The sequence below is a fragment of the Schistocerca gregaria genome, chromosome X (genome assembly GCF_023897955.1).
Source record: "Schistocerca gregaria isolate iqSchGreg1 chromosome X, iqSchGreg1.2, whole genome shotgun sequence".
Lineage (NCBI taxonomy): Eukaryota > Metazoa > Arthropoda > Insecta > Orthoptera > Acrididae > Schistocerca > Schistocerca gregaria.
In genome coordinates this window covers 68,591,617-68,618,876 of record NC_064931.1, presented here as the reverse complement: position 1 = coordinate 68,618,876, position 27,260 = coordinate 68,591,617, and the positions used below count along the sequence as shown (strand labels likewise).

General features: G+C 40.2%; 1 protein-coding gene and 1 long non-coding RNA gene across 5 annotated transcripts in view; one reads left to right on the top strand and one right to left on the bottom strand.

Moving 5' to 3' along the window:
• The window catches only part of LOC126297594 (protein Aster-B-like), a 206,066-nt gene that overhangs the window by 114,950 nt on the left and 63,856 nt on the right, over positions 1-27,260 (bottom strand). For all 4 annotated transcript variants that reach the window (XM_049988569.1, XM_049988570.1, XM_049988571.1 and 1 more), the window contains one exon: positions 16,361-16,577. In XM_049988569.1, the coding sequence (XP_049844526.1) occupies positions 16,361-16,577 (217 nt within the window). The remainder of the gene's footprint in view (positions 1-16,360; positions 16,578-27,260) is intronic.
• LOC126297595 (uncharacterized) overlaps positions 1-27,260 on the top strand; it is a 57,579-nt gene that overhangs the window by 5,421 nt on the left and 24,898 nt on the right. The gene's annotated exons all lie outside the window — the stretch shown is intronic.

Sequence of the window (27,260 nt, the reverse complement as noted above, 5' to 3'; positions counted from 1 at the left end):
CGTTTTTCCCTCAAGTGATACGCGATTGGAACAAAGGGGGGGAAATATGACTTTGGTGCAAATTGTGCCCTCCGCCACACACCGCTTGGTGGCTAGCAGAGTATATATGTAGATATACGAGTCATTTCCTTTCCTGTTCCACTCCCAAACAGAGTGAGGGAAAAACGATGGTCTACATGCCTCCGTATGAGTCTTAATTTCTCATACCGTATTTTCATGGTGCTTATATGCGATGTATGTTGGCGGCAGTACAATGCTGTGGCAGTCAGTTTCAAATGCCGGTTCTCTAAATTTTCTCAACAGTGTTTCTTGAAAAGAACACTGCCTTCCCTGCAGGGATTCTCATTTGAGTACCTGAAGCATCTCTGTAGCACTTAAGTGTTTTTTGAACCTCCCAACAATAAATCTAGCAGCCCGCATCTGAACTGCTTTGACATCTTGCGTCAATCCAACCTGGTAAGGATCCGTAACACTCAAGCAGTATTCAAGAATAGGTCACACCAGTGTCCCACATGCAATCTCCTTTAAAGGGGAATCATTCTTTCCTAAAATCCTGCCAATAAACCAAAGTCAACCATTCCCCTTCTCTACCGTTGTTCTTACATGCTCGTTCCACCCCATACCCCTTTGCAACGTTACGCCCAGGTATTTAAATGACTTTACTCTGTCACGCAGGACACTAGTAATACTACAGTGGAATCCCACTTTTATGTTCCTGGAATTAATGTTTTAACGGTGTTTACGACATTTTTTAACATGTCCATCAAATTTCCTATGTTTGTAATGATAAATCACACCCGATTTTCTGACAACAAATTTATAAGTTTCCCACGATTTAAACTTTATGAAAAACTGAGTGAAATTATGCTGGCATGTTGTTAGGCGTCAAGTAGTGTTTAAACATTGTGTTTTAAGTTTCTTGACACCAGGGAGCTCTACTCAGTGATTTTGAACCAGTACATATCATGCTGTTTACATGGGGCTCCGATTACTGGATTTTGTAAACCGATTTCCCAAAAATGCTTCTGGGTGGTCATGTAAGCACTTCAAAATTGGTTCTGGAATTCAGCTTCTGACTGACAGTTATCCAGTTCCTCAATTGATTTTCATTCCCATGTAAATGCAATTGGTTTTTAAATTTGTATGGGCTGTCGGTTTCGTCTTGTTTTTAAAAATTGTAGGCTAATATGGACAGAGCGGCTTTTTGTATGGTGAAGGATAAGAAGAAATATAAGAATATTAGACTGGAGCTGTTTACACCTTGCCTAACTGAAGAGAAATAGTGATTGTGTTGACTAAATAATAAACTGTAACAGCTGTTTTCTACATGCCATATTTATCTGGGCAAGCAAATCTGCTTCAGACCTTAATGTATAAACACGACAACAAAAAATGGTTTCTGAAATTCAGTTTTTGTCTTTCAAAAGGTGTGGGGCATGTAAACGGGAAAGTTGGACCAATTCATGCCATATCTCCTGCCGCTGCCAAGCTCTACTTGGCACAGTGGCTGATGGCAGTAACTACGTTCACTCGAATAAAGATATCATGACCAATCACAACCATTTCCAAACTGTCTCATTTACAGTCAATAATTCTTCATTTATACCAACTTCAGTGTTATTGTATAATGGTTTAATGGCATTCAACAAATTTAGGAGTACATTGTACTCAGTGAGCATTTCCCACTAAGTCATCCTATCTACCTTACTGTAGGCTTTCTCACAGTAGGGAAACTTAACATTTTCTTTAAACCTTTAAATACCAGTGGTTTCTGCCTGAAACCAACATTTTATTATTATTATTATTATTATTATTATTATTATTATTATTTTATTGTACCAATGGCTTTAAAATGGAACAGCAGATGCTACTGCAAGACACACACACACAAGTGCATTGTGGCAGCAACTCACAGCTTTCAATGTAACAGTCGGTGTGAAGATTGTGCTACATCACTGTAGGAGATTATGATATATATAAATGTGACCAGAGAGAGGACATCACTGAAACTGACAGTTAAGGGTATTTAAAGTTATTGTAACACAAATTTGAGTCTGTTCTACTGCTGTTATGAGTAGTTTAGAAATGAAACAACTGGAACAGTATTTACTTTTGATGTAAATTTATTGAATTTCAGGTCCTTGCTTTTTATTTAGGACTAATCTGTTTTAGGCATTAAGAGTTTGTGGAAGTTTCGAGATGTGAAACAGTGTCTAGGAAAAATGCAAAATTGTTTCAAATATTTCTCATGAAATGATGGGTGGTTGAAAACTGTATGTCCAAGTAGTTCCAAAGTGAAACCACAACTTCAAAACAACTGACTGTTTACTCTTTGCCAATTTTTTTCTGTAATCACTTCTTACTATGATAATAAAGGTCAATTTTGAGAAAATTGTTAATATCATACTCCACAGTGAAACCACCTCCTTAAAATAATTGGATGTTTACTTTTTGACAGTTTTTTGGCAATTTCTTCTTATATTCAGTGATTTTAAGGGGATAAAAATCTACTTTGTGAAAACTTTTATTTTTTTATATTCTTGAAGCTAAAATGCTTAAACCTTTACCTTACAATTCTCAAATCTATTTATTTTTGCTGCGTAATCAGCATATCTACACCTACATAAATACTCTGCTAGCCACCAGACAGTGTATGGCAGAGGGTACGTAGTACCACTACTAGACATTCGGTATCCTGCTCCAGTCCCACATGGAGTGAATGGAAAAACGACTGTATATACCCCTCCATACAACCCTATTTTCTTGTCTTCATGGTCTGTACCCAAAATGTACAGTGGTACCAGTAGACACATTCTGCACTCAGCCACAAATGCCATTTCTTTAAATTTTCTCAATAGTGTTTCACGAAAAGGAGTTTGTCTCCCCACCAGAGATTCCCATTTGAGTTAATGAAGCATCTCCATAATACTAGCATGTTGATCACACATACTGGTAACAAACTAGCAGCACGCCTTTCAATTGCTTCAATGTCTTCCTAGAATCTGACATGGAGGGGATACCAATACTTAAGCAGTACTTGAGAATGGGTCATACCAGGCAAGACAACTGCTCACCACAAGCCCCAAGGTATTCCCACACAAGGGTGACACTATAACAACCTCTCAAACAAGTAGATATTACTTGGCTTCGGGAGGGGAATGAGTATTGCTTCCCACCAAGAGCCAAGGAAGTCTTCCATTTCCTACATGCATATGAACAGGGCAAGGAAGTATCAACTTCTTGTAACACATCTTATCATGACCAGATAATGTGTCACACACCACAGCTAATGCTGAATACAGAGCAGTTGTAACATTTTGCATAGTTACAACTACTAAAGTCCTATCTACCCTCTCAGCAACTTTTCCATGATGATGGAAGATGATCCTGGATGACAGTAGTGGTCACTTCTGTAAAATGTTGTACCCTAGTCTAAACTATGACTCCTGGAGTGAGCTGGAGATTTCCACTGTGCATTTCACCTCTCCAACAAATTCTAGAATGTATGGCAAAATTTAGACTGCTCAGGAATTCATACCACACCCTCTTTTTCTGCTAAACAGTTGGATGACAATTGGTCCCTCACCATCTGAAAGACTGATTATCAATGCTATGCAGTCTACTAGGTGCAATCACTCTTCATAGTTGGCTTGAAAACTTCAAGATGGACACTTCAGCAATATGGTGGAGACTATTTGTAATGTGATCTGTCTATTTCTGGATGCTATTATAACATTCAAATACAACCAGTTCGCCACACTGCATGCAGTTAGGCCTGCTAGTTATTGATTTAATTTCAGCTGCTCCCTCTCAGATATTACTCAACCTTCTACTTGTGTACATATCATGAAGTACACAACAGCTTCCCACTGAGCAGCGAGTGTGAACTTTAACAGTACACCAAGAAATCAATGGCAATCAATGACCCTGCAGCAATGCTGGAGTGCGTGTTCTGCCTAGTGTTCAGAATATAATAGAAGATTTGATTTTTGTCTATATAACATTCCCCAAGTATCTACCTCAGCAGCAGATGATGATCGAGCTCCATACCACACCACTAATGCTGGTGCTGGTGCTGGAGTGGGGGGAGGGGGGGGGGGAGGTGCTGGTCTTCAGTTGTCCTGTGCAAGTCTCGCCATCTCTGCTCTACACAGCTACAGCAACCTACATCCATTTGATTTGAACCTGTTTACTGTATTTGAGCCTTTATCTTGTTCTATAATTTTTACACTCTTAATTCCTTTTATTAGCAAGCTGACTATTCCTCAATATCTCAGGATGTGTCCCATCAACAGATCCCTTCTTTAAGTAAGTTGTGCCATAAATTTCTTCTCTCTCCAGTTCAGATCAGTAGCTCCTCATCAGTTATCTGATCAGACAATATAATCTTCAGCATTCTTCTGGAGCAACGTACTTCAAACATCTCTATTCTCTTCTGGCATGAACAGTTTATAAGCCATGTCTGGCTTCAGTATAAGGCAACACTCAAGACAAATAACTTGAAAGCAGACTCCTAACACTTCCATTTATATTCTGTGTTAAAATATTTATCTTTCCCACAAACAGTTTTCTTGCTATTGCCAGTCTGCATTGTATAGCCCCTCTACTTCTGCCATCACCAGTTATTTCACTGCTCCAATAGCTAAATTTATCCACTACTTTTAGTATCTCATTTCCTAATCTAATTTCCTAAATGCTCCCCAATTTAATTTGATTACAATCAATGACCATAGTTTTAATTTTTTCACAGGTTATCTTATAGGCCATTTTCAAGACATTATCCATTCCATCCCGAATGATCCTCCAAGACCTTTGCCATCTCTGAGAGAATTACAATGTCATTGGCAAATCTCGAAAGTGTTAATTTTTTCTCTTTGGACTTTAATTGCCTTTTCAGATTTCTCCCTGGCTTCCTTTACTGTTTGCTTAATGTACAGTATGATTAACACTGGGGATAGGCACAACACTTTCTCACTCCCTTTCCCAATTACTGTCCCCCTTTCATGTCATTTGACTGCAGTCTGGTTTCTGTAGTAGTTGTATGTAACATTCCACTCACTGTATTTTAACCCCATTACTGTCAAGCTTTCCTAAAATTTACAAACGCTATAAATGTAGGTCTGCCTTTTTTCAACAATAATTTTTATAACTTTCTTTCAAGCACTCCTCTTTCTAATATGTATTGGCAGATGGGGAAGTGAGCACTGAAGTGAAAATTTTGGCCACTTCCCACTGAGCAGTGTCTGCACAGGAGAGCTTAATTTTCATAGGAAGTATGATGCTATTAACAGATAGTATCTTTTCATTGATGACAAATGCTGGAATTTGCACCCCAGTGCCACTTCTGGACATCCACTGAGTGGTGCCAGGTGGTCTTTTCAGATGAATTACGTTTTATGCTCCATGATTTTTTAAGAAGCATCGGTACTGCTTTTTCTGTTCCCACGTTTCTCTGGAGCTGAAACCAATCATCCCCAAGGTCAGCTTCTACGAAAATTTCAATTTTTGTAATGGAATAGTTTTGTCACGGTATATTATCCCAAGGATCTCAATAATTCTGAGGGAATGTAGTCTACTCCAGGTGCCACGTTCCTTCTTGGGTCTTTCAGTGCTATGTCAAATTCTTCTCACAGTGTTGTATCCTCTACCTTATCTTCATCCATTTCCTCTTCCCCTTCCATAATACTGTCTTCAAGTATCTCTTTCCTTTATGTAGCCCTTTTCCATATTTCTTTGACCTTTCTGCCTTCCCTTCTTTGCTTCATACTTGTTTCCCATCTGAGCTCACAATATTCATACTGGTGCTTCTTGTGGTCCTCCATGTTACCGTGTCAACCACACCAGCACATCACTGGTGAACATAACAAGAAACAAGGCAATGGCTCATCTTGTTGCAATTCAACTTCCACACACCACGTGGCAACACCACTTGCACACACCACGAGGCAGCATGATAAAACAGTGACACTGCTGCGCATCGAGGTTGGTATATGCAGCCAACAGCCAGTGCCACTTCATGACTAAGACTACCAACCTATGTATTACAATCCCTGAGTAGAAGACTGTCTTCTTCATTCTGTTATGATTCACTAATGTGCTCACTGGACTCAACTCTTGGGATGCTTGTTACTTGCTTGGACTCAGCCTAGTTATGTACAAGCACTCTGTACGGAACTTAAATTGATTTGATTATTTTAAATGTATTGTTTATGTGTTTCCACACAAGCTGCGACGAACTGGTTTTGTTACTCATGTATGTTTTCTGACAATGATGCAATCTCTACAGGAGAATCCTTGGACGTCGTTCTTCAGAGTTTACTGTAGCAGCAACTGGAAAGCCAGAGGTGGTTGGAAATACAGCAGCAGGAACACACAGTTATGTGAACAGTGTGTTGACAGGCTTGTTAATGGGATCCCAAAATTTGCTGGTATACCCACCACCTTTTCCTACATACATTCCTCGGAACTGTATGAGAAATGCCTATGACAACACTTTCCAGTCTTAAAGGTAACAGAAGCCAACTCTCTTACAGCTCTATTTCTACCATGGATATTTATCCAAATGTACCACTTGTTAGGGATGTTAGAACCCCCCTTCAGGATTCTGCATCTTAAGTCATTCGAGGAAATTTGTCATCTGCTGACTTCCTGTTATCATCACAAGAATACCTATATGATTTCTGCAAGAGTTGAGTTTTATTAGTGTAGAAAGCAACCTCATCAAACTTATCTGATTTGAGCTGTGGAGCTGCAAAGTTTAAGCCAAAAGTGACATTTCTTTACTGCTCAATCTAAGGACTATAACACGGACACAACAGTTCGGGACACTATTACTCCATTAACCCTCAATAAAGGTATCTGCCAACGGGCACTGCAGTTTGAAGACCCTCCTTAGAAGAAGTACTTAACAGGGCATAAGCATTTGAAGTTTCCCGGGCCGCAGGCCATCAGATTCCCAGGCTGACATGGCTGCTGTCAACTTAGAGAACAGTAGACACACACATCCCAGCACCCCTTCAGAGGTGGAAGTCGTGACGGTACAGCACAACAGCTGCTGTGCTCCATACAAACATGGCCAAAGCAAACAAACTTCTGCAGGCACCTGCCTTTTTGCCCAGCTTATTTTATTCAACACAACTGGTTAGCCTACCCTCAGTGTTGCGCTTATTGCCTTCACTCTCACAAGAAAGGATGTGTAGCTATGGTGTGCAACTTCAGGTCAGCTCCAGCTGTGACATAGAACCCTCAGGCTATGGACATTAACGTTGTTAGGCACGTGTAGGACAGTCTTGCAACTTTTTCTGACAAATTGCTCATCAATGTGTGTATCAACAGCACACATATTCAACTGTTAGCGTCAGTTCTGAGTTCTAACATTTACTTGCACCTTAGTTCCCCTCCACCGTCTTACTTTGTGCCATCTATTAAGTTATGCTTCGTGATCAAGTAAAAGAAGAACTAGATAGCTTACAGCAATAGGTGTCAGGGAACCCATCCCTTCGTGTATCAACTACCTCGACAAAATTGCCGACACTGGTGCCACCACTGAGGACCATCTCCACAACTTTTAGCATCTCAAATGCAATATGGCTAAATCGTATTTCTTCCAACCATCTATTGAATACCTAGGGGCACATTATTTCCCATCAGAGGACACAGCAGATCAATGGTCATACTGCAAATACTGAGGTGCTACCTTGTCCAACTAATGTGAATGAGCTCCAGGCATTTTTAGGTGAAATTGTGTATTGTCAGAAGTTCCTGCCACAAGCAACTACAGTATCATGTCCTCTCAATAGCTCAAGAAAGGCATATCATTAGTTTGGGTGCCTGCATGTGGACAAGTGTACTGTAAATTGAAAGACAATCTGTGTTCTCACTCTATGCTTGCCACCTATCAGCCTGGTCGTCAGCTTGTTGCTGCTATGGATGCCTCTAAGTATGGCGTATGTCTCAATGACATACGTATGATTTGGAACAGACTATTGCTTTTGCATCAAAGATACTTAATGCAGCACAGAATTACTCTCAAATACAGGAGGAGGACCTCACTATTATTTATACTATCAAGAAGTTTCACATGTTTTTATGTGGTGTCAAATTTCATCTAGTAATTAATCACAAATCATTAGTTACTCTCTTTTAAACCTGTGGCGCAACTGCCAGGTAGACTTCAATGGTTGGCTCTGTCCCTCAGTCTGTATCACTACAGGATTCACTTCCATCCTACAGCTCAACATACTAATGCTGATACTCTGTCACACCTTCTGATGGGACCCATTCCCAGCTTTGATCAGGATGACATACTTTGTTTCCAGCTTGAAGGGAAAGAAAGATATTGAATGGGTTCCATACTATCAGTTCCTACGTCGATCCTGTCAGCAATTCTGATCCCATTTTTATAGTATATTCAGGAAGTTGGCCACAGTGGTCACATGCTGGAGCTTTGGGAGCCCTCCGCAATTATTTTGTGTCGCACCTCAGGTGTCATTTTGTTGTCTACAGAATACACCGCACACACATGTGGTCTCCTGGTCTCTCTCCAGTGAGATATTCTTCATCTCCTACATCATGGCCATTGGTGGGTGGGGGTTCGAGAACAACGATCAAAGATGCTGGTTTGCCAACATGTCCATTGGCCCAGGCTAGATGATGAGATTGAACATTTAACTGCTGCTTGCTCTATGTGTGCAGGACACCAGACCACTCCACAGCAATGGTAGTCTCTGCGGCCAAAAAGCTTCACAGCTGTGGAAATGTGTCCACTTACATTTTGCAGGCCCCTTGCTGGATGCTTATTGGTTGGTGGTCATAGGAGTCTACTCTGTTTCCATACATCACAAACTGCTGCTGTACGATGGCAGAATTGGTGGTGCACGCCATTAATAACCTCCCTCACACCCTGGTGACAGACAATGGCCCACACTTTGTCTCTCAGATTTTTCAAGATTTTAGTGCACAACGGGGTATGTCGTGGCAATCGGCAATCCCCCCCCCCAGTTATCTCCACAAATATCCTGCATCCGTCAGTCTAGTTTTTTAGGTGTCTGTAATCTTTTAGCCTTCTTCACATACTGCATTTTTATATTTTTCCTTTGACCAATTAAATTCAGAAGATATTGTGGCTTATTTGGTCAAGGACAATTCATATGGGTTGTGATATATTCTCTAGCGATTGTCCAGATAAAAATTTATTTGTGTGTGTGTGTGTGTGTCAATTAAGCCGTGGACCCTGTCCATTATGACACACACTATTCTATAGTCTCACCAGATAGTGATCACTGAAGCACATACAAAGCTCTTATGGTTACAAAGGACAGGCGCTGCTCACTAGCCTCCTGCTCAACCCTCAGGTCTGCCAAATCCTTAGCTAGTTAAAATTGGCCTAAATCTCTGATTTGTTCAGATGTGGCACATATTAGAAGGTACGTGTGCTTTATTTAATACCATAGATTTTTCAAACATTAAAAATATTATTTCCTAAAACATGCAGACTGAAAGCAGAAAACAACAATGACCACACATATTTAAATCATCTACAAGCAGTACTCCATTCATCGTATGGACACAAGCTGTGTTAAATGACTTTGTACTATGCATATATTAGAAGATCTGATTGGTGGTTAGTCTGACTATCTGTTCTTCCCGTCACCCATCCTCTCAGTTAATACATGATGCTGAACCCCCACAGCAACGTTAAGGAGTACCCAAGAGTAGCACTTTGTGCCACGTAGCACCCAACAGAATGATACTTGCACCCATGCAAGTTTCTGATGGACCATGTACACAATACACTTAAGTGAACTAGGTACATTAAAACTAATGATAAAATTACACCTATCACCTCATCACTACAATTTCCTCATCATTCATATTTAACCTTTCAACAAGAACTATAACTAAAGAACAAAGACACAATAACTGAGCATCCACAGAAGTCTTCCATTCAAAGCCACAGGAGAATAAAACTAGGATGGTCAAATAGGGGATTTATGCCCACTTCTCTTGGCTGTGAGTCCAAGTGAGTGTCCCACAAGGAACTTCAAATGAATAATAGGTATGGAAAGACTGTCTACTTGGATTTATATTTCTGTTGCAGTTATATTTAAAATATCTTGCACAGGCTACACTGCCAGGCTTTAAATCAATAGCTGCAACTGATGAGTCATCACTAATGTACTGAAAGAGAAGCAGGAAACACGTAAGTTCTCCGATGCATAAGAGGAAGTTTGAGGACCATCATCGCAAAAACTATATCATTAGGAGCTGTAGCAAAGGCTGTTAGAAGTAACACGTGTGACTGATGTATTTTATTCTTTAGCTTCAGAGGTTGTGATAAACTGTCACTATTTCACACTCACCAGACTAGAATGGATGTACAGCATGAAGATAAGTAGTTATCACAAACTGCAGCTTTTCTCAAGGCTATCTTATACCTTCAAATAGAACTGTAAACCTTCTAACAGTAGCAAATGACACCAATAACCTGTTGCCCATAAAACAAAGTCCATCATTAAGGATATTGAATATTCATGATAAATAAAAAAAACCTATAGCAGATCATAACTCAAATCTGGATTCCCTTCTTCTGTATGTAAAAGTATTTTCTATGTGAACCCTTTAAATTACCATACAGAACAACTCAAATCACATCAGAATGACATTACTAGAAGACTGCTAATTATGGAAGGCACTGACTCAGGTTGGAGCTCTAGTCAGGTACAGAACCTAGATTGAATGAAAAATTGATAGGTCCCATTGTTGTAATACATCCTATTGGACCTTATGTTGTTTCATACTACAGAAAATGAAAATGTAGCTCCCAAATGAAGAAGTGGCAGGCATAAGATGTGCCACTGTGGAACTGAAGTAAAAAGTGCCTCCTTCATTAACTCTCATTAGTCGCAGAAGTCTGGAGCCCAAGCAGTGGCAACAGTAACTCAGACAAAATGCAAAATTTTTATCTAAGCTACATTTTTTTGGGTGTTGTTCAGGTTTCCATTCAGTATTTCAATGGTGGATGGACACCTTCCATCTCTCACTGTTCGTAATCTTCGACGTAACAATTGTATTCATGGCACAAGATATGGTGTTCAGCAGTTCTGATGTCATCATCTAGTTCTAATCATTGGGGAAGATTATGCCTCACTTCCTGAAAAGATGTGACTCCTCTGCAGCTGGTACAAATTCAAATTTCTGTAGCGCCATGTGTCTAACAATTACTGCTTACTATGATCCCTTATTTTATACGGGAACAAGCTGCTTTTGAAGCTGACCATAAGAGTATGGGGATGGATGACAACAATATAATGGGTTTCAATCATAATACACTTCATCTATTTGTTTACACAAACTTGATGTTTGAACAAAGCCAGCTGGCTCTATAGTGTCAATATTGCCTTAATAAATAATAATTTTTATAACTTTCTTTCAAGTACTCCTCTTTCTAACAGATGTTGCCAGATGGCAAAGTGAGCACTGAACTGAAAAGTTTGGCCACTTCCCATTGAGCAGTATCTGGTCAGGAGAGCCTAAAGAGAGATCTACAGCAAAGAATTCCCCCATAACAGTGTGCATGTGTGTGATCTGCTGTGTGTTAGGAGGGAAAATTTCCATGGGCAGTACGATGGTATCAACAGATAGTGTCTGTTCATTGATGACGAAGGCTCGAATTTGCCCACTAGTGCCACTTCTGGACCTCCACTGAGTGGTGCCATGTGGCCTTTTCAGATGAATTACATTTTATGCTCCACTAGACAGATGGCCATTCACGTGTATGGTGTGGAACTTCTGAAAGCAAACAAAGAGGGAACTTTATGGTCTGGGGAATGTTTTTGTGGCATTTCTTGGGTGACCTTATCATTCTGGATAGCACAACAGATCAACACAAGTTTGCCTCTATCTTTGGGGACCCTGTCTACCCCTACATGCAATTTGTTTTTCCTCGGAATGATGGCATGTATCAGCAGGACAATGCAACATGTCACACAGCTTGCATTGTACATGTCTGGTTTGAAGAGCACCAGGATGAGTTTACCATACTCCCCTGGCCACAAAACTCTAATTGAAATCCAACAGAACACATGTGGGACTACCACGAGCGGGCTGTTCGTGCCATCAATCCTCAACTGAGAAATGTAGTGCAGCTAGCCATGACACTGGGGTCGGCATGGCTCCACATCCCTGTTGGTACCTTCCAGAACCTCAATGACTAGCTTCCTGGATGTCTGTGCCACAAAAGGTGGTTAGACTTAGGGTGGTTATTTAGGTTTTTGACAGGTGGTCACATTAATATAGTGTAGAAATGCTTTCAGTAATTGCAGTTTGGTTTCCTAAACATGAGCATTATTGAAAAAATAACAACAACATACTGTCAGGTTTCCCACAGTTAATCTGAATGTCAATCTTTGACTAGCTATCAGCCTATCTTTAACTACAACAGGAAAATCCCCACTGCATTAAGAGTACACTGGCATCAAACTTAATATTGAAGATTGTATAACTGGTCCATCATTAATGTGGAGGATCATGCTGGAGACATGACACACCCAGACCTGAATTACATACCAATGTCACAATACATTCAGTTGGCATTATGAGACAGTTTTTCTCTTCTTAGTAGCTACTGTAAAGTCTTCATTTGAATACTGGTCTCTACCAGTTGATCTGCTAACAGGGAGCACTACAGAGGGCATTAAAATCAACTTTCTGCTACGTGGTGTCAACAATGAGAGGAACCACATGACAGATCAACTACAGAAAATGCAAAGAAGAATATCTCTCTCTATCCAATCACAAGAAATGGGGAAATTCAACTACATAAGTATGAAGGTAGAAATCTGTAACTTCCTTATTCATGGATCCATTCCAGTACCGATATGAAGTTATTTAGGAAAACCCTAACAACCTCCATCATAATGTCATTTAGGGATTCCCAATTGGCACTTGGCAAACACAATAACTACCTAGTTCTCATCTTTTACTTATGACAGGTCATTTATTATGTGTCATCTAAATTACTCATGAGTACTTGTGGAGAAAGTGTTGCACAATAATGATCAGAGCGAGTATGAATTTTGTGTGTGTGTGTGTGTGTGTGTGTGTGTGTGTGTGTGTGTGTGTGTGTGTGGTACGAATGCATCAGTGTTGGCTATTGATATTGGCACACATTCTGATGACAGGGACTGAGTACAAACTCTGTTACTCTTGTTGGACAAATAGTGGTGCCAAATAGCACTGATAGATTCGAACCATGTTTCTCTGGGACTGAGTACTTTAGTGCAACAACAACAACCTCCACTGGATAGGAACAACTTCTCTTTATTTAAAAAAAAAATTGCAGTGTGTCACCATTTTACTTATTACTGCCATAAAGTTCAAGTGCTAGATTTCCAAGTTATCCTTGTTGAGTGGACAGTAACATTACACATACATCAGAAATAATAAGGGTGTTATCTTTTTATGTATACAATTCCCACCAATTAAGCACATGTACAGTGAAGGGCAGCCTCATTTGACTGGAAAAGCCAGACAAATGACTGAGATACAGGTATGCCCAAAGACTGCTTAAGTGTTCGTCCTCAGTATCTAACCAAATTATCTGTGAACTGCTCACCATAAGATAGAAGAATTTCTTGAGATCTTGACAGTAATGCTGGGATCTCTACTTTCTGTAAGAAATTAAATTTCGCTATGGCATCCAACAACTGGCACCAAAACAAGCAGTTTTAATAACAACAGATAGCTGTGACCCAGCAGTCCCTAGGAGAGTACCTCAGGTTGATGAAACTTGGGTTTAGTCTTTACTGTCAGGGCTTACACCATACCTAGAGAATTTCATTCTTGGAGATTCTCTCATCATTGCGAAATATCCACCTTGAAGGATTGAACTAGTCAATTAATATACTCACGTGATCATAGCATTTAACTGTACACTAGAGAGCAACAATGGATCACCACACAACAGTAACAACTGCACCACAGAGTCAAATGTTTAATTATTCATAGCAACCTGATGAACACCTATGTTCCTTTGTGTATATGCCACACATAAACTTAACTTTCAGTTGGAAACATTGTCAAAGATTAATGATCAAATCACAGTACTTTCTAGCACGCACTGCTAGTCCACTCTATATAGTAACAGGCAGATTTAAGTCATTCTAGCTCTTACTGTGGCAGTTCTGATGTCACAATTGTCAAGTTCTACAGTTCTTCCTGCAAATCTTAATTTTTATAACATTCTCAAGAATGTAGGTTTGGTAGTAAAATGTTCCACACTTAACATATTAGCAATATGACTAAGCATTCTGGTGACAATCTGCACAAGACACTGTTCACACAATATGATTCAAAACTGTGGTGATGCGGTAGCATATGCATGCTTCATACCTACCAAATTTTATTTGATCTGATTCATAATTGGCCTTAAGGACAGCAGATCTAGCTGCCAAATATTAATGATGGACATGTGACTACCTAGTTGCATACCAAGGAGCTTTATAAACATTTGCCACACTACAATATGCTTAAGCTGCACCGACTTATTCAGTGTTTGTAGATATGTATTACTGAGTATCGAATTTCCAGTTAACTTTGCCAGTAACGCCACACATGAATTTTTCTGCTTATAGAATGGACACACATTCTTGATACACCTAATAAATTGGTAGTTGTTAATAGAATTGCACCAACTTATCACATTTCAAAATCTCCTCCTCTGGAAAGTCAAACATATCTTTCACTTTGTTTCACACATGTTCAGATAATGGTCCAGATGAATCTGAAATACACAACCTTGCATACTACAGGCTAACTTCCTAACAGAAGTAACAAATGAAAGTCGCCACGTACATATGACAAGCATCACAGCTCACAAAAAGACACTGATGATAATTGTTTCCATTGTTTTAGTAGCTTTCAGCAGAAGCAGTACATCTGTTGGCAAATTATACAGTACATTTTGCTACATTATTCAACTGATAGACAAGTAACATATATTACAACAACTAAAACGATCCTGCAAAGAATACAAAGAAAAATGACATACATGAATCAGTTCAATGTGAAACAAATGACTCTCCTGTAGCAAGCTGGAGAAGTTAAGCCACAAAATTCATCATTAATGCATATAATTTTCATACTAATTACTGTTTGTAAACATGACTTATTTTCTCTTCATGCTGTGTGATTATACATATATGGGGGAGAGGGAGAGAGAGAGATAGATAGAGAGAGAGAGAGAGAGAGGGGGGGGGGGGGGAGAGGGAGAGAGAGAGAGAGAGAGAGAGAGAGAGAGAGAGAGAGAGAGAGGGAGAGGGAGAGAGAGAGAGAGAGAAGAGAAAAGGGGGGGGGGATTGGCAGTTTTCAGGCAGAGGTTATCACATTAATATCAGTCTATTCCTAACAGTTACTGACATATATTTTGAGTACGATAAAATTTTGCAACAACAGGAAAGTGACACACAAAAATAATATGGAGTGACTTCTTACTTAATGTTGTTGTAATCGTATTAGTAAAAAACGTGATGCACAAGGAGATGGCATCTAACTTATAACATCTTTCAAAAATGCTGCAATTTCATCACTGCACTTCAGTGCTAACATCAAAGCACACTGGAGCAGTGATCATCCTGATAGTCCTATAGGTATATGCATGTATTTTAGCAACATAAATCTGAACCTTTTGTTGATATTTGTTTCAGGGCCTTAGGCTATGGTCCAAAGCATATTTCTCTGCCTAACATTTCATCTTCCAATGTTGGAGGCGATGCCAGAGGCAATAACTCAGAAAGCAACTACAATCTCTAACAAGCTCAGCAAGCCAAACTGTTACATGTATATAGGCAATGGCCAGTCCATGAAATCATCAAACTGCTTCCTAAGATCACAGAGTTGCATTGAAGTGTGTTCCAGGGCTTTTTTTTAGTACTAAGGCCCGTAGCTTATCCAATTCAAGCATTCTTCTTTTCTCTTAAAGTTATTCTTGTGTTTTTGAATTTCATTGGGCTCTCTGTACATCCCAGCTTTGTAAAGATTAGATCTTGATAAAGCCATAGTGGTTCCCTCATCCCATACCTGAACTCATCTGAGATTGTATCTGTTTCCTGAGTTGTTAGCATCTTTGATGTCACCAGCATTGGAAGATAAAATGTTAGGCAGTGAAATATGCCTTGGATAATGACCTTATACCCATAAAACAAATATCATGAACAACACAAATACTGGCCATGAAAGCCTGCCTTGTACAAATAACTTTGTACCTTATTCATCTAAAACAATGGGAGGATCTGCATTAATAAAAATCTGAGAAGGTGGAAAGAACAGAAACAAGAGCAACACCACTAATGTCTTAACTAACCAACTATAAGACGTTCCTCTTGAGGCACATCCTTGAAAAGTCGTTTAAAATCTTCACTGCGTGATTTGTACGTGGGGTAGAGCACATTGTACCAGGATGATTTTTTCTTTGACCTGTCAGACCCACGAGATTCTTTCCTCTCTTTGCTGCTGTCGTGACTAATGCTCCTGGTCAAATCTGCCACTTGACTTGAATCTGATGAACGGCTTATACTGTCCTGTTGAGATGAAATTACTATCAGTAAAATGGAATAGTAACTTGCAATAACAGAGAAATATGAGCAATAATTACATGTTTATACACATAAATGTTCCCATTTACAGATGATCTGTTATTTTCACAAGTTGGTTTTGTCAACTATTACTGCAGATTACAATGAGTTTCAGATGCTACAAGATGTTACGACTATTACTGACATTCTACCACCAAACTGTAAAGGTCTGAATCACAATCATCACAAACAACAGCTAAGCAGCTGTATGGACTGACTATTCCAAACGTTTATACCTAATTGTAATCCCAAAATTTTCAGTTCATTATACAATGAAACTGAGATACACCACTTAGAACTACATATACAATTTTAACAGTTAAGAATTAAAAGGAACTCATGTAGGATGATTAAGAACACATTTTGCATATATACATCTAGTGATTCTAGCAACATATGACATATGTGTACGAGAACATAGTAACAGCAGCTTCCCAGCCCCTCCCTTCAAATAGCCCACTCACTCAAAAGGTTAAACATCTTGCAATTATTGATGCTTTATCTAGGTGTAATGGCAAGCAATATACTCAACTACTTTTTTTTTTTTTATTTATTGTTCACCGACTTTCACTGTAATCAAAGGCAGAGAGCTAAGGTGAGTGTTGCCTTCTTATAAATAAATGGAACTGTGCCAATGCAAATTTGGTAAGCATTGTGGCACGAGCAAAGCAAGCTGATTCTCTTAAATGACACTATCTTCAGGAAAGTCAGTGCGACCATTTTGTTTTAGTGTCCGGAAATTGTTCCTCCAGTCATATTTATTTCCTGGACAGTTCAGCTTCTGTTGACATGACAGATCCACTCTATAATGTACTTCACTGTCTGCACGATTGGAACAAGTTCAGAAATAGATATAGAGAATTCTTTAGGGTTATGATACCAGAGTTGTCCATAAAGTAAGGTCTGCAATGAGCACCCATCAGACAGAGTGAGCTAGCTTAAATCTGACAATAGTGCTGTGTTCCTTGCTTCCCATACTACTATTCTTGCCAGCCCCACCTCTCTGCAATGCTAATTCTTGGCGTAGCAGCCATTTACAATAGAAGGGAAAATCAACACTCCCACCAAGTATGAACTGTGTTTTGTGATTAGATTTCTGTGGTTTAGGGGTCAGCCCCTATTGAAATCCATCACCAGTTGACCAATATGCAAGGAGAAAAGTGTATGGATATAAAAAATGTGCATAAGTCATGAAGGGAGTTCACAGATGACTGTACAAATGTGTACGACAAGGCTGGCCATGGGCATCCATCAGTTTCAGGCGAGACAATGATGAAAGTCAAAGAAGTTTTGCTTGTGGATTGGCATATGACTGTGAAAGAGATTACGAAACTGATAGGGGACATCTCTAAGACTACTATGGACAAGATTTTGATGCACATTTGAAGTATCACAAGGCGTGTGCCATGGGTGTTCACCGATGAATACAAAAGAAATGCTTCCAAAGTGCTCACAAGTTTCTGTGCTATTACCAGCAAGAGGGTGAGGAATTTCTGGATTCAATTGCAACAGGGGTGAGACTTGGGTCCACTACTTCATACCAGGGACTAAAGAACAATGGCTTTGGTATTCTGGGATGGGAATGGAGTTCTGCTGTTCAACTGCCTGGAAAGAGATACAGCAATCAACACAGCAAAGCACTGTGAGACACTAACAAAGCTATGCTGGGCTATACAGAAGAAAAGGATGGGTTGGCTGACAAAGAGAGTTCACTAGCACCATGAAAATTCCCACTCTCACATTACCAAACTCAGGTGGAAAATCACTGACCATCCTCCAAACAGCCACGATTTGGTTTCCAGTGACTACTATCTGTTCCCCAACTTGAAACAATACTTGGGGGTAGTGAAATTCTCAAGTGATGAAGAGCTGAAGGCAGCTGCCCATCCCTTCCTGCACAAGATGGCGGGAGAGTGGTAAGACATGGATATGAAAAAGCTTTAGGACCATCTCCAAAAACACATTGACTGTGATGGGGACTACATTGAAAAATAGCTAAAAGTCCAAGCTTTTGGAATCTGTAATTGGTTTTGCAATAAAATGTTTACTCATTGAAAAAGCATTGGAGACCTTAATTTATGGATAACCCTCAAAATTAAAGACAAGATTGATAAAATAGTAAAGTAGGCCTACGCAAGGATATCTTTGACTTACATCTCTGGCATACATTGGTTCAACAATGCAATGCTGTTCTCAGATTATTGTAAAATTTCATTTTGAATGTGGAAGTACAGGTAACTAAAGTATGTATATCGCCACCCTAAGAACAATTGGTGGAAGGTTATTGGTATGTTTCCCGGGTCTGCATGGAATGGGAGTGTGTGACTCATTTTACAAGCACCAATAAATAACTGTGTGCCTTCAGAGTGCAACACAAGTGTAGGAAAATCCAGTTGAACTGTATTTAACACATCTATAATCTAACTACAGCCAAAAAAGCGTATTTCTGCAACATAATGGATATACCTCCTCTTCTATTCCTAGTGTTCAGATATTTTACAACATTCTGTGCTTTTAGACGCCCTATCTTGAGATATTTCAAAGTGATAATTAAGTTTGCCCTCTAACAGCCATTTGAGAACGATATACAAGGTAGCCCAAAGGTCCGTTACCATCTGAAAATGCACTAATTCACGGAATAATGTAGGTAGTAAGGTAAAACTTGACACACGTGCCTGAAATGATATGGGGTTTTAATGAAACCAAAAATGAATGCATTCCACACACTACTGTTTGGAGAGCACTAAGGCATACCATCCAATGTTATCCAGACAATATCCACCATCATCACGAACTGTTAGTCACTGATTTTGTGACATGGATAGCATTTTTGGTGTGCACATTTCAAAAAATGGTAGATGACTTGTCCAAGGTGTTGTAGTCCTGAGAGAAAACTTCAGCCCTTGCACTCAGTGTGTCAGGCGTGGAATACGCCGCTCCAGTATGGTCTGCACCAACACACGTGAGAAAAGTTGATGTCGCGGTGAATGAAATAGCACGGATTGTTACCGGATGCTTGAGGCCAACCTCAGTGCACAAGATGTACTAAATCATGGGGATCGCACCGCCCAACATACAACGTGACATCGCTGCCGAAGTCGAAAAAACCAAGCAAGAAAAGGACATGCGTCATCCTTTATATGGACACCAGCCTGCTGACCGACGACTTGGTTCGAGGAAGAGTTTCCTGTCACGAACCCGAGCCCTGGAAGGGTCTGCTGCACAGAATCGTTTGGAAAGGTGGGAAATCAACCTGAGAAACCTCCATAAATATGTTAATGAAGAACTGGCTCCTGGTGGAGACCTATTATACACAGTCTGGAGAACCCTAAACCGTATGAGGGTAGAAGTGCCAAAGTGCAGGACAAAACTGCAGCAATGGGGTTTCCTAAAAGAGAATGAGAACACTTTCTGTCTGTGTGGTTCTGTCCAGGATACTCAACACCTACTTATCCGTCCATATTTAGACCAGTCCTGCACAATGAATGACTTATGGGAGGCAAATGACAAGGCCATATTGGCTGCTGATTTTTGGAAGTCTGAAGTCTAGTTCTAGACACAGAAAGTAAGAAAGACTGCAGAACTTGGGTTCTCCAAAATGCTAGAACTGTCATGAAAACCGTTGTATGACGAGGAAGTCATGGTGTGGTACAGATTTACCACATGAATTAAGTTTGGACTGTTTTTCTTCAAGGAAATGCGAGATGCTGCTTTTCAAACTGCCTGCACGATGGGTGGGAGGTACATTGATATGTTACAGAATCAAGTCATCCCTAGACTGGCTGATACACACCTGTTGGAAGGTACAAATTTTATGCAGGATGGTACTCCATCCCCATATTGCAACATGTGTGAAAGATCACATGCACACATTGTTTGGTGGTGATTGTGTGCTGAGCCACCACTTTCATCATGCTTAACCTCCCATTCAATCCATGTGATTATCAGTTGAATGGTTACCTGGCATCTCAAGTCTACAGGGAGTGTCTGACATCTTAGGGATGATACAAGACAACTTCTGACAGCAATTTCTCACCAAATCTACTGATATGTTGTACAGTACTGTTCACAACATTGTCCCTCAACTAGAGATATTGTTTAGAATGACCACCAACATGTTGAGCATTTGTTATCAAGAAAATGCCTTTGCTAAAACTCAATTGTTATGCTAATTATTGCTTTTGTATCATATGGAGTGCCATCTGATGGTAATTTTGTGCACTTGTTTCTTTCAGTAAAACTCTATGTCATTTCAAGCACATGTGTCACTTTTACCTCCCTGCCTAGATTATTTTGTGAAACACTGAATTTACAAAAATAGGACTTTTAGGTCCTGCACAGTAACTCTCGTAGTAGCAAGTTAGAAACACTACAAGAATGACTAAAAACATAGAAAATCTATTTTCTCAGATGTGAAATTACAATCTTTTTCCACACCCACTACTCCAATCTTTCAATTGTCAAGTAACATTGACAAGATGTGTATGAAATACTAATTACGTATAACTGAATAAGACACCATTTTCTTGTCTGTAAACATAGTTCTTTTCACCGTGTAATGTTTTCCATGTAAACTGGGGAGAAGATCATACTAACTGTTAGGATGATATGGTTCCTCCAAATAACGTAATAACCATTTGAATCTCAAATACAGAGCTTCAAAAGAATTTGCTTCCACAAAAATGAGTGTTCTATCTATTATCTGTATTGTCATATAATCAAGAGTGGAAGGTAACTCCTCAGCAGAATAAAGTTTGCACTTATAAAATACACTCAAAGTGTTGGTTTATCATGCACTGCAGGATTTTCTTAGACAACTGCTGAGAATTTTACTATTGCAACTACAGTTTTGGATCAAGTAGGTAAAAAGACGAGGGCTAGTAGAAATCCTTGGGTAACAGAAGAAATATTGAATTTAATTGATGAAAGGAGAAAATATAAAAATGCAGTAAATGAAGCAGGCAAAAAGGAATACAAACTTCTCAAAAATGAGATCGACAGGAAGTGAAAAATGGCTAAGGAGGGATGGCTAGAGGACAAATGTAAGGATGTAGAGGCTTATCTCACCAGCGGCAAGATGGATACAGAAAAATTAAAGAGACCTTTGGAGATAAGGGAACCACATGTATGAACATCAAGAGCTCAGATGGAAACCCAGTTCTAAGCAAAGAAGGGAAAGCAGAAAGGTGGAAGGAGTATATAGAGGGTCTATACAAGGGCGATGTGCTTGAGGACAATATTATGGAAATGGTAGAGAATGTAGATGAAGATGAAAAGGGAGATACAATAGCGCGTGAAGAGTTTGACAGAGCACTGAAAGACCTGAGTCGAAACAAGGCCCCTGGGGTAAACAACATTCCATTGGAACTACTGACTGCCTTGGGAGAGCCAGTCCTGACAAAACTCTACCATCTGGTGAGCAAGATTTATGAAACAGGCGAAATACCCTCAGAGTTCAAGAAGAATATAATAATACCACTCCCAAAGAAAACAGGTGTTGACAGATGTGAAAATTACCGAACTATCAGTTTAATAAGTCACAGCTGCAAAATACTAACGCAAATTCTTTACAGACAAATGGAAAAACTAGTAGAAGACGACCTCGGGGAAGATCAGTTTGGATTCCGTAGAAATGTTGGAACACGTGAGGCAATACTGACCCTACGACTTATCTTAGAAGCTAGATTAAGGAAAGGCAAACCTACGTTTCTAGCATTTGTAGACTTAGAGAAAGCTTTTGACATTGTTGACTGGAATACTCTCCTTCAAATTCTAAAGGTGGCAGGGATACAACACAGAGAGCGAAAGGCTATTTACAATTTGTACAGAAACCAGATGGCAGTTATAAGAGTCGAGGGACATGAAAGGGAAGCAGTGGTTGGGAAGGGAGTGAGACAGGGTTGTAGTCTCTCAATCTGTATATTGAGCAAGCAGTGAAGGAAACAAAAGAAAAATTTGGAGTAGGTATTAAAATCCATGGAGAAGAAATTAAAACTTTGAGGTTTGCCGATGACATCGTAATTCTGTCAGAGACAGCAAAGGACTTGGAAGAGCAGTTGAACGGAAAGGACAGTGTCTTGAAAGGAGGGTATAAGATGAACATCAACAAAAGCAAAACGAGGATAATGGAATGTAGTCGAATTAAGTCGAGTGATGCTGAGGGTATTAGATTAGGAAATGAGACACTTAAAGTAGTAAAGGAGTTTTGCTATTTGGGGAGCAAAATAACTGATGATGGTCGAAGTAGAGAGGATATAAAATGTAGACTGGCAATGGCAAGGAATGTGTTTCTGAAGAAGAGAAATTTGTTAACATCGAATATAGATTTATGTATCAGGAAGTCGTTTCTGAAAGTATTTGTTTGGAGTGTAGCCATGTATGGAAATGAAACATGGACAATAACTAGTTTGGACAAGAAGAGAATAGAAGCTTTCGAAATGTGGTGCTACAGAAGAATGCTGAAGATAAGGTGGATACATCACGTAACTAATGAGGAGGTATTGAATAGGATTCGGGAGAAGAGAAGTTTGTGGCACAACTTGACTAGAAGAAGGGATCGGTTGGTAGGACTTGTTCTGAGGCATCAAGGGATCACCAATTTTGCATTGGAGGGCAGCGTGGAGGGTAAAAATCGTAGAGAGAGACCAAGAGATGAATACACTAAGCAGATTCAGAAGGATGTAGGTTGCAGTACGTACTGGGAGATGAAGAAGCTTGCACAGGATAGAGTAGCACGGAGGGGTTCATCAAACCAGTCTCAGGACTGAAGACAACAACAACAACAACAACAACAACAACAACGACTTTGGTATTGCTACCTCAAAAGCATGCCAAATGATGATGGTGGTACAGTCCAGAATTGTCTCTCTGTTAAAATTTTTGGTGGTAAGCAACTGACATTGTTACCCTGATGACGACCCATTCTTATGGCTCCTTGTATGGATCCATCCTGTCAGAAACATGAATCTCAACTGGAAAGAGATACTGAAGTGCATGTCCTTCATAACTTTCATTATGCAATGGTTTGGAAGCTGTACATGAGACCAGTGACAGAGGACAACACTTTTGATGTACTGAAATGCATCCACAGAATTTATTCATATTCATGCAGTCATTAAATCATAAGTAAATGGAGATTATAATAATATGTGAACGTTGTACAAATGATGACAACATGAGGCAATATTGTTAAGGATCTAGATGATTATCAACACCTATCATTAGCAAACTAAACTACGCAGCATCTAAACCTTTCATCACTGGGGATGTCCTTTCTGTGAAAAATTGTAATCTAACAGTACAGGTGCATTATGAGACTTAAAATTAAAATCTTAGAGGTATAAATATGATTGCTTGCTCTGTACTTGTGGAGCCTTCTAGCTATTTATGGTCTTATATAGGGCAGCTCCCATTTAATACAGATGTTTGGTTTGTTGGGCACTCAACTACGCAGGTATCAGTGCCCTTACAAATTCCCAATGTTTGCTTAGTCCAATCTAGTCACTTTCATGAATGATTATGAAATCATGAGGACAACACAGACACCCAGTTCCCGGGTGGAGAAAATCCCAGCCAGGAATTGAACCCGGGATGTCATGATGCAGAGGCAGCAACGCTAGCCACTAGACCAAGAGCTGTGGACATTCGATATGGAGTTTTCTTCATCCTCTCAATTAACATTTTGGTCTTTATGGGTAACCATGGATTTTGATCAAAGAGCTACACACTGAATGGTTCTGTAGACTGAATTTTTTTAATTCTGAACACACAACTCTCAATTAGAGACGAAAGATTCTTTGCATCTGATGTTTTTGACCCTTTTTCTTTTCTCAGTTTCTACCTTTCTCATACAGAGCAGCTAGAGACATTTTAATTGAGTTTTTTCTTTCTTATGTTTGGGGAACACATTTGAGACTTTAGAGACACTTATTGTGTTGACATGGATGTAGCAAAAACTTCAATGATTAGCACTACTACTGGTAAGCACTTGCAAATTTAACTACTAGTTAATCCGTTCATACTTGCAGATTTGTTTAATTTTTTTTTTTTTTTTTTTTTTGTTCTTTGACCATTTTGCAAAATACTATAGAATTATTTCTCTACTAGGCTTTCCATGAACAAGGGAACACGAGTCTTAAAACCTGCCTTATATGTTTGAACTTGCTTATTTGCTCAGCAAACAGTAACCATTCCTTGAATTTAAATTCCTGGGCATTTCACCCTCAATCAAAGCTGCAGATTTTCTGCTCATGCAGGATCACAAAAGTTGGTCCTGTACTCAGGAAATGAGTGCTGGTAACAGATGTGGGAATCATAGATTGCCATCATGGGCTGGGTCCTAGTGGAGCTGATTTGTCATGTTCCTCTTACCTGTTACAAAATGTCCAGTATATAGCTGTATCAAATGGATGACTGTGATAAATGCTTGCACACTGCAATGTTGCACTGTCATGGATGAAAGGGGAAAAGGGATGAACTCAGGTACCAAGGGGGCCTGTTGCATAGCCTCATTCTAGAGATTCAGCATAGAATGACAAACTCTGATAATCAGGAACTTTACACACTCATGTCTTCTCCTCTTGCCAGCCAGTAACTGTGTTAGCAGTTTTGACAGGTTCAAGCAGGATGATTGCCTGAAAAGTTCACACATATCTGGTATGTGCTGGTAATGTCAAACTCCTGATCAACCTGACAATTTTCCAGTGTGGTTGTTACATCTAAAATTCCATCAACATACATAATTCACAAGCCATTGTAAGGTACATGGCAGAGGGTACTATGTACCACTATTAGCCATTTCCTTTCCTGTTTCACTCAAATGGAGTGAGTGAAAAATGATTATCTACATGGGTCAATATGGCCATAATGTCTCTCATCTTGTCTTCATGGATTCTGTATTCAACGTACATAGGTGGCAGTACAATCATTCTGCAGTTAGCTGCAAATACTAATTCTCTAAATATTCTCAGTTGTGTGTTGCAAAAAGTGAGTCGTCTTCCCTCCCGGTATCACTATTTGAGTCCACGAAGCATCTCTGTATGTAGCAGCACGTCTCTGAATTGCTTCAATTTCTTCCTTTAATCCGAGCCGGCGGAGATCCCAAAATCTACAACAATACTCAAAAATGGATCACACAAGTGTTCTATATGCAGGCTCCTCAGTAGATGAGCTACATTTTCCTAATTCTTTTCCAATCCCTGCAGTCTACGATTTGCCTTTCCTACTGCCATCCTTAGATGCTCATTCCATTTCATGTCACTTTGCAATGTTATGCTTAGATATTTAATCAATGTGACTTTGTCAAGCAGCACACCACTAATAATGTACTTGAACATTACAGGATTGTTTTCCTACTCATCTACATTAACCTACATTTTTCTACATTTAGACGAAGCTGCCATTCATCATACAAAATAGAAATTCTAAGTCATCATGTATCCTTTTACAGTTACTCAATAACAATACTTTCCCAGATACTACAGCAACATCAGCAGCTGCAGATGGCTTCTCACTCTATCCATAAGATAATTTACGTATATAGAGAACAAGAGTTGTCCTATCACACTACCCTGGGGGACTCATGATACAAAACAATTCATGGAGTTCTACACTCCTGGAAATTGAAATAAGAACACCGTGAATTCATTGTCCCACGAAGGGGAAACTTTACTGACACATTCCTGGGGTCAGATACATCACATGATCACACTGACAGAACCACACGCACATAGACACAGGCAACAGACCATGCACAATGTCGGCACTAGTACAGTGTATATCCACCTTTCGCAGCAATGCAGGCTGCTATTCTCCCATGGAGACGATCGTAGAGATGCTGGATGTAGTCCTGTGGAACGGCTTGCCATGCCATTTCCAACTGGCGCCTCACTTGGACCAGCGTTCGTGCTGGACGTGCAGACCGTGTGAGACGACGCTTCATCCAGTCCCAAACATGCTCAATGGGGGACAGATCCGGAGATCTTGCTGGCCAGGGTAGTTGACTTACACCTTCTAGAGAACGTTGGGTGGCACGGGATACATGCGGACGTGCATTGTCCTGCTGGAACAGCAAGTTCCCTTGCCGGTCTAGGAATGGTACAACGATGGGTTCGATGACGGTTTGGATGTACCGTGCACTATTCAGTGTCCCCTCGACGATCACCAGAGGTGTACGGCCAGTGTAGGAGATCGCTCCCCACACCATGATGCCGGGTGTTGGCCCTGTGTGCCTCGGTCGTATGCAGTCCTGATTGTGGCGCTCACCTGCACGGCGCCAAACACGCATACGACCATCATTGGCACCAAGGCAGAAGCGACTCTCATCGCTGAAGACGACATGTCTCCATTCGTCCCTCCATTCAGGCCTGTCGCGACACCACTGGAGTCGGGCTGCACGATGTTGGGGCGTGAGCGGAAGATGGCCTAACGGTGTGCGGGACCGTAGCCCAGCTGCATGGAGACGGTTGCGAATGGTCCTCGCCGATACCCCAGGAGCAACAGTGTCCCTAATTTGCTGGGAAGTAGCGGTGCAGTCCCCTATGGCACTGCGTAGGATCCTACGTTCTTGGCGTGCATCCGTGCGTCGCTGCGGTCTGGTCCCAGGTCGACGGGCACGTGCACCTTCCACCG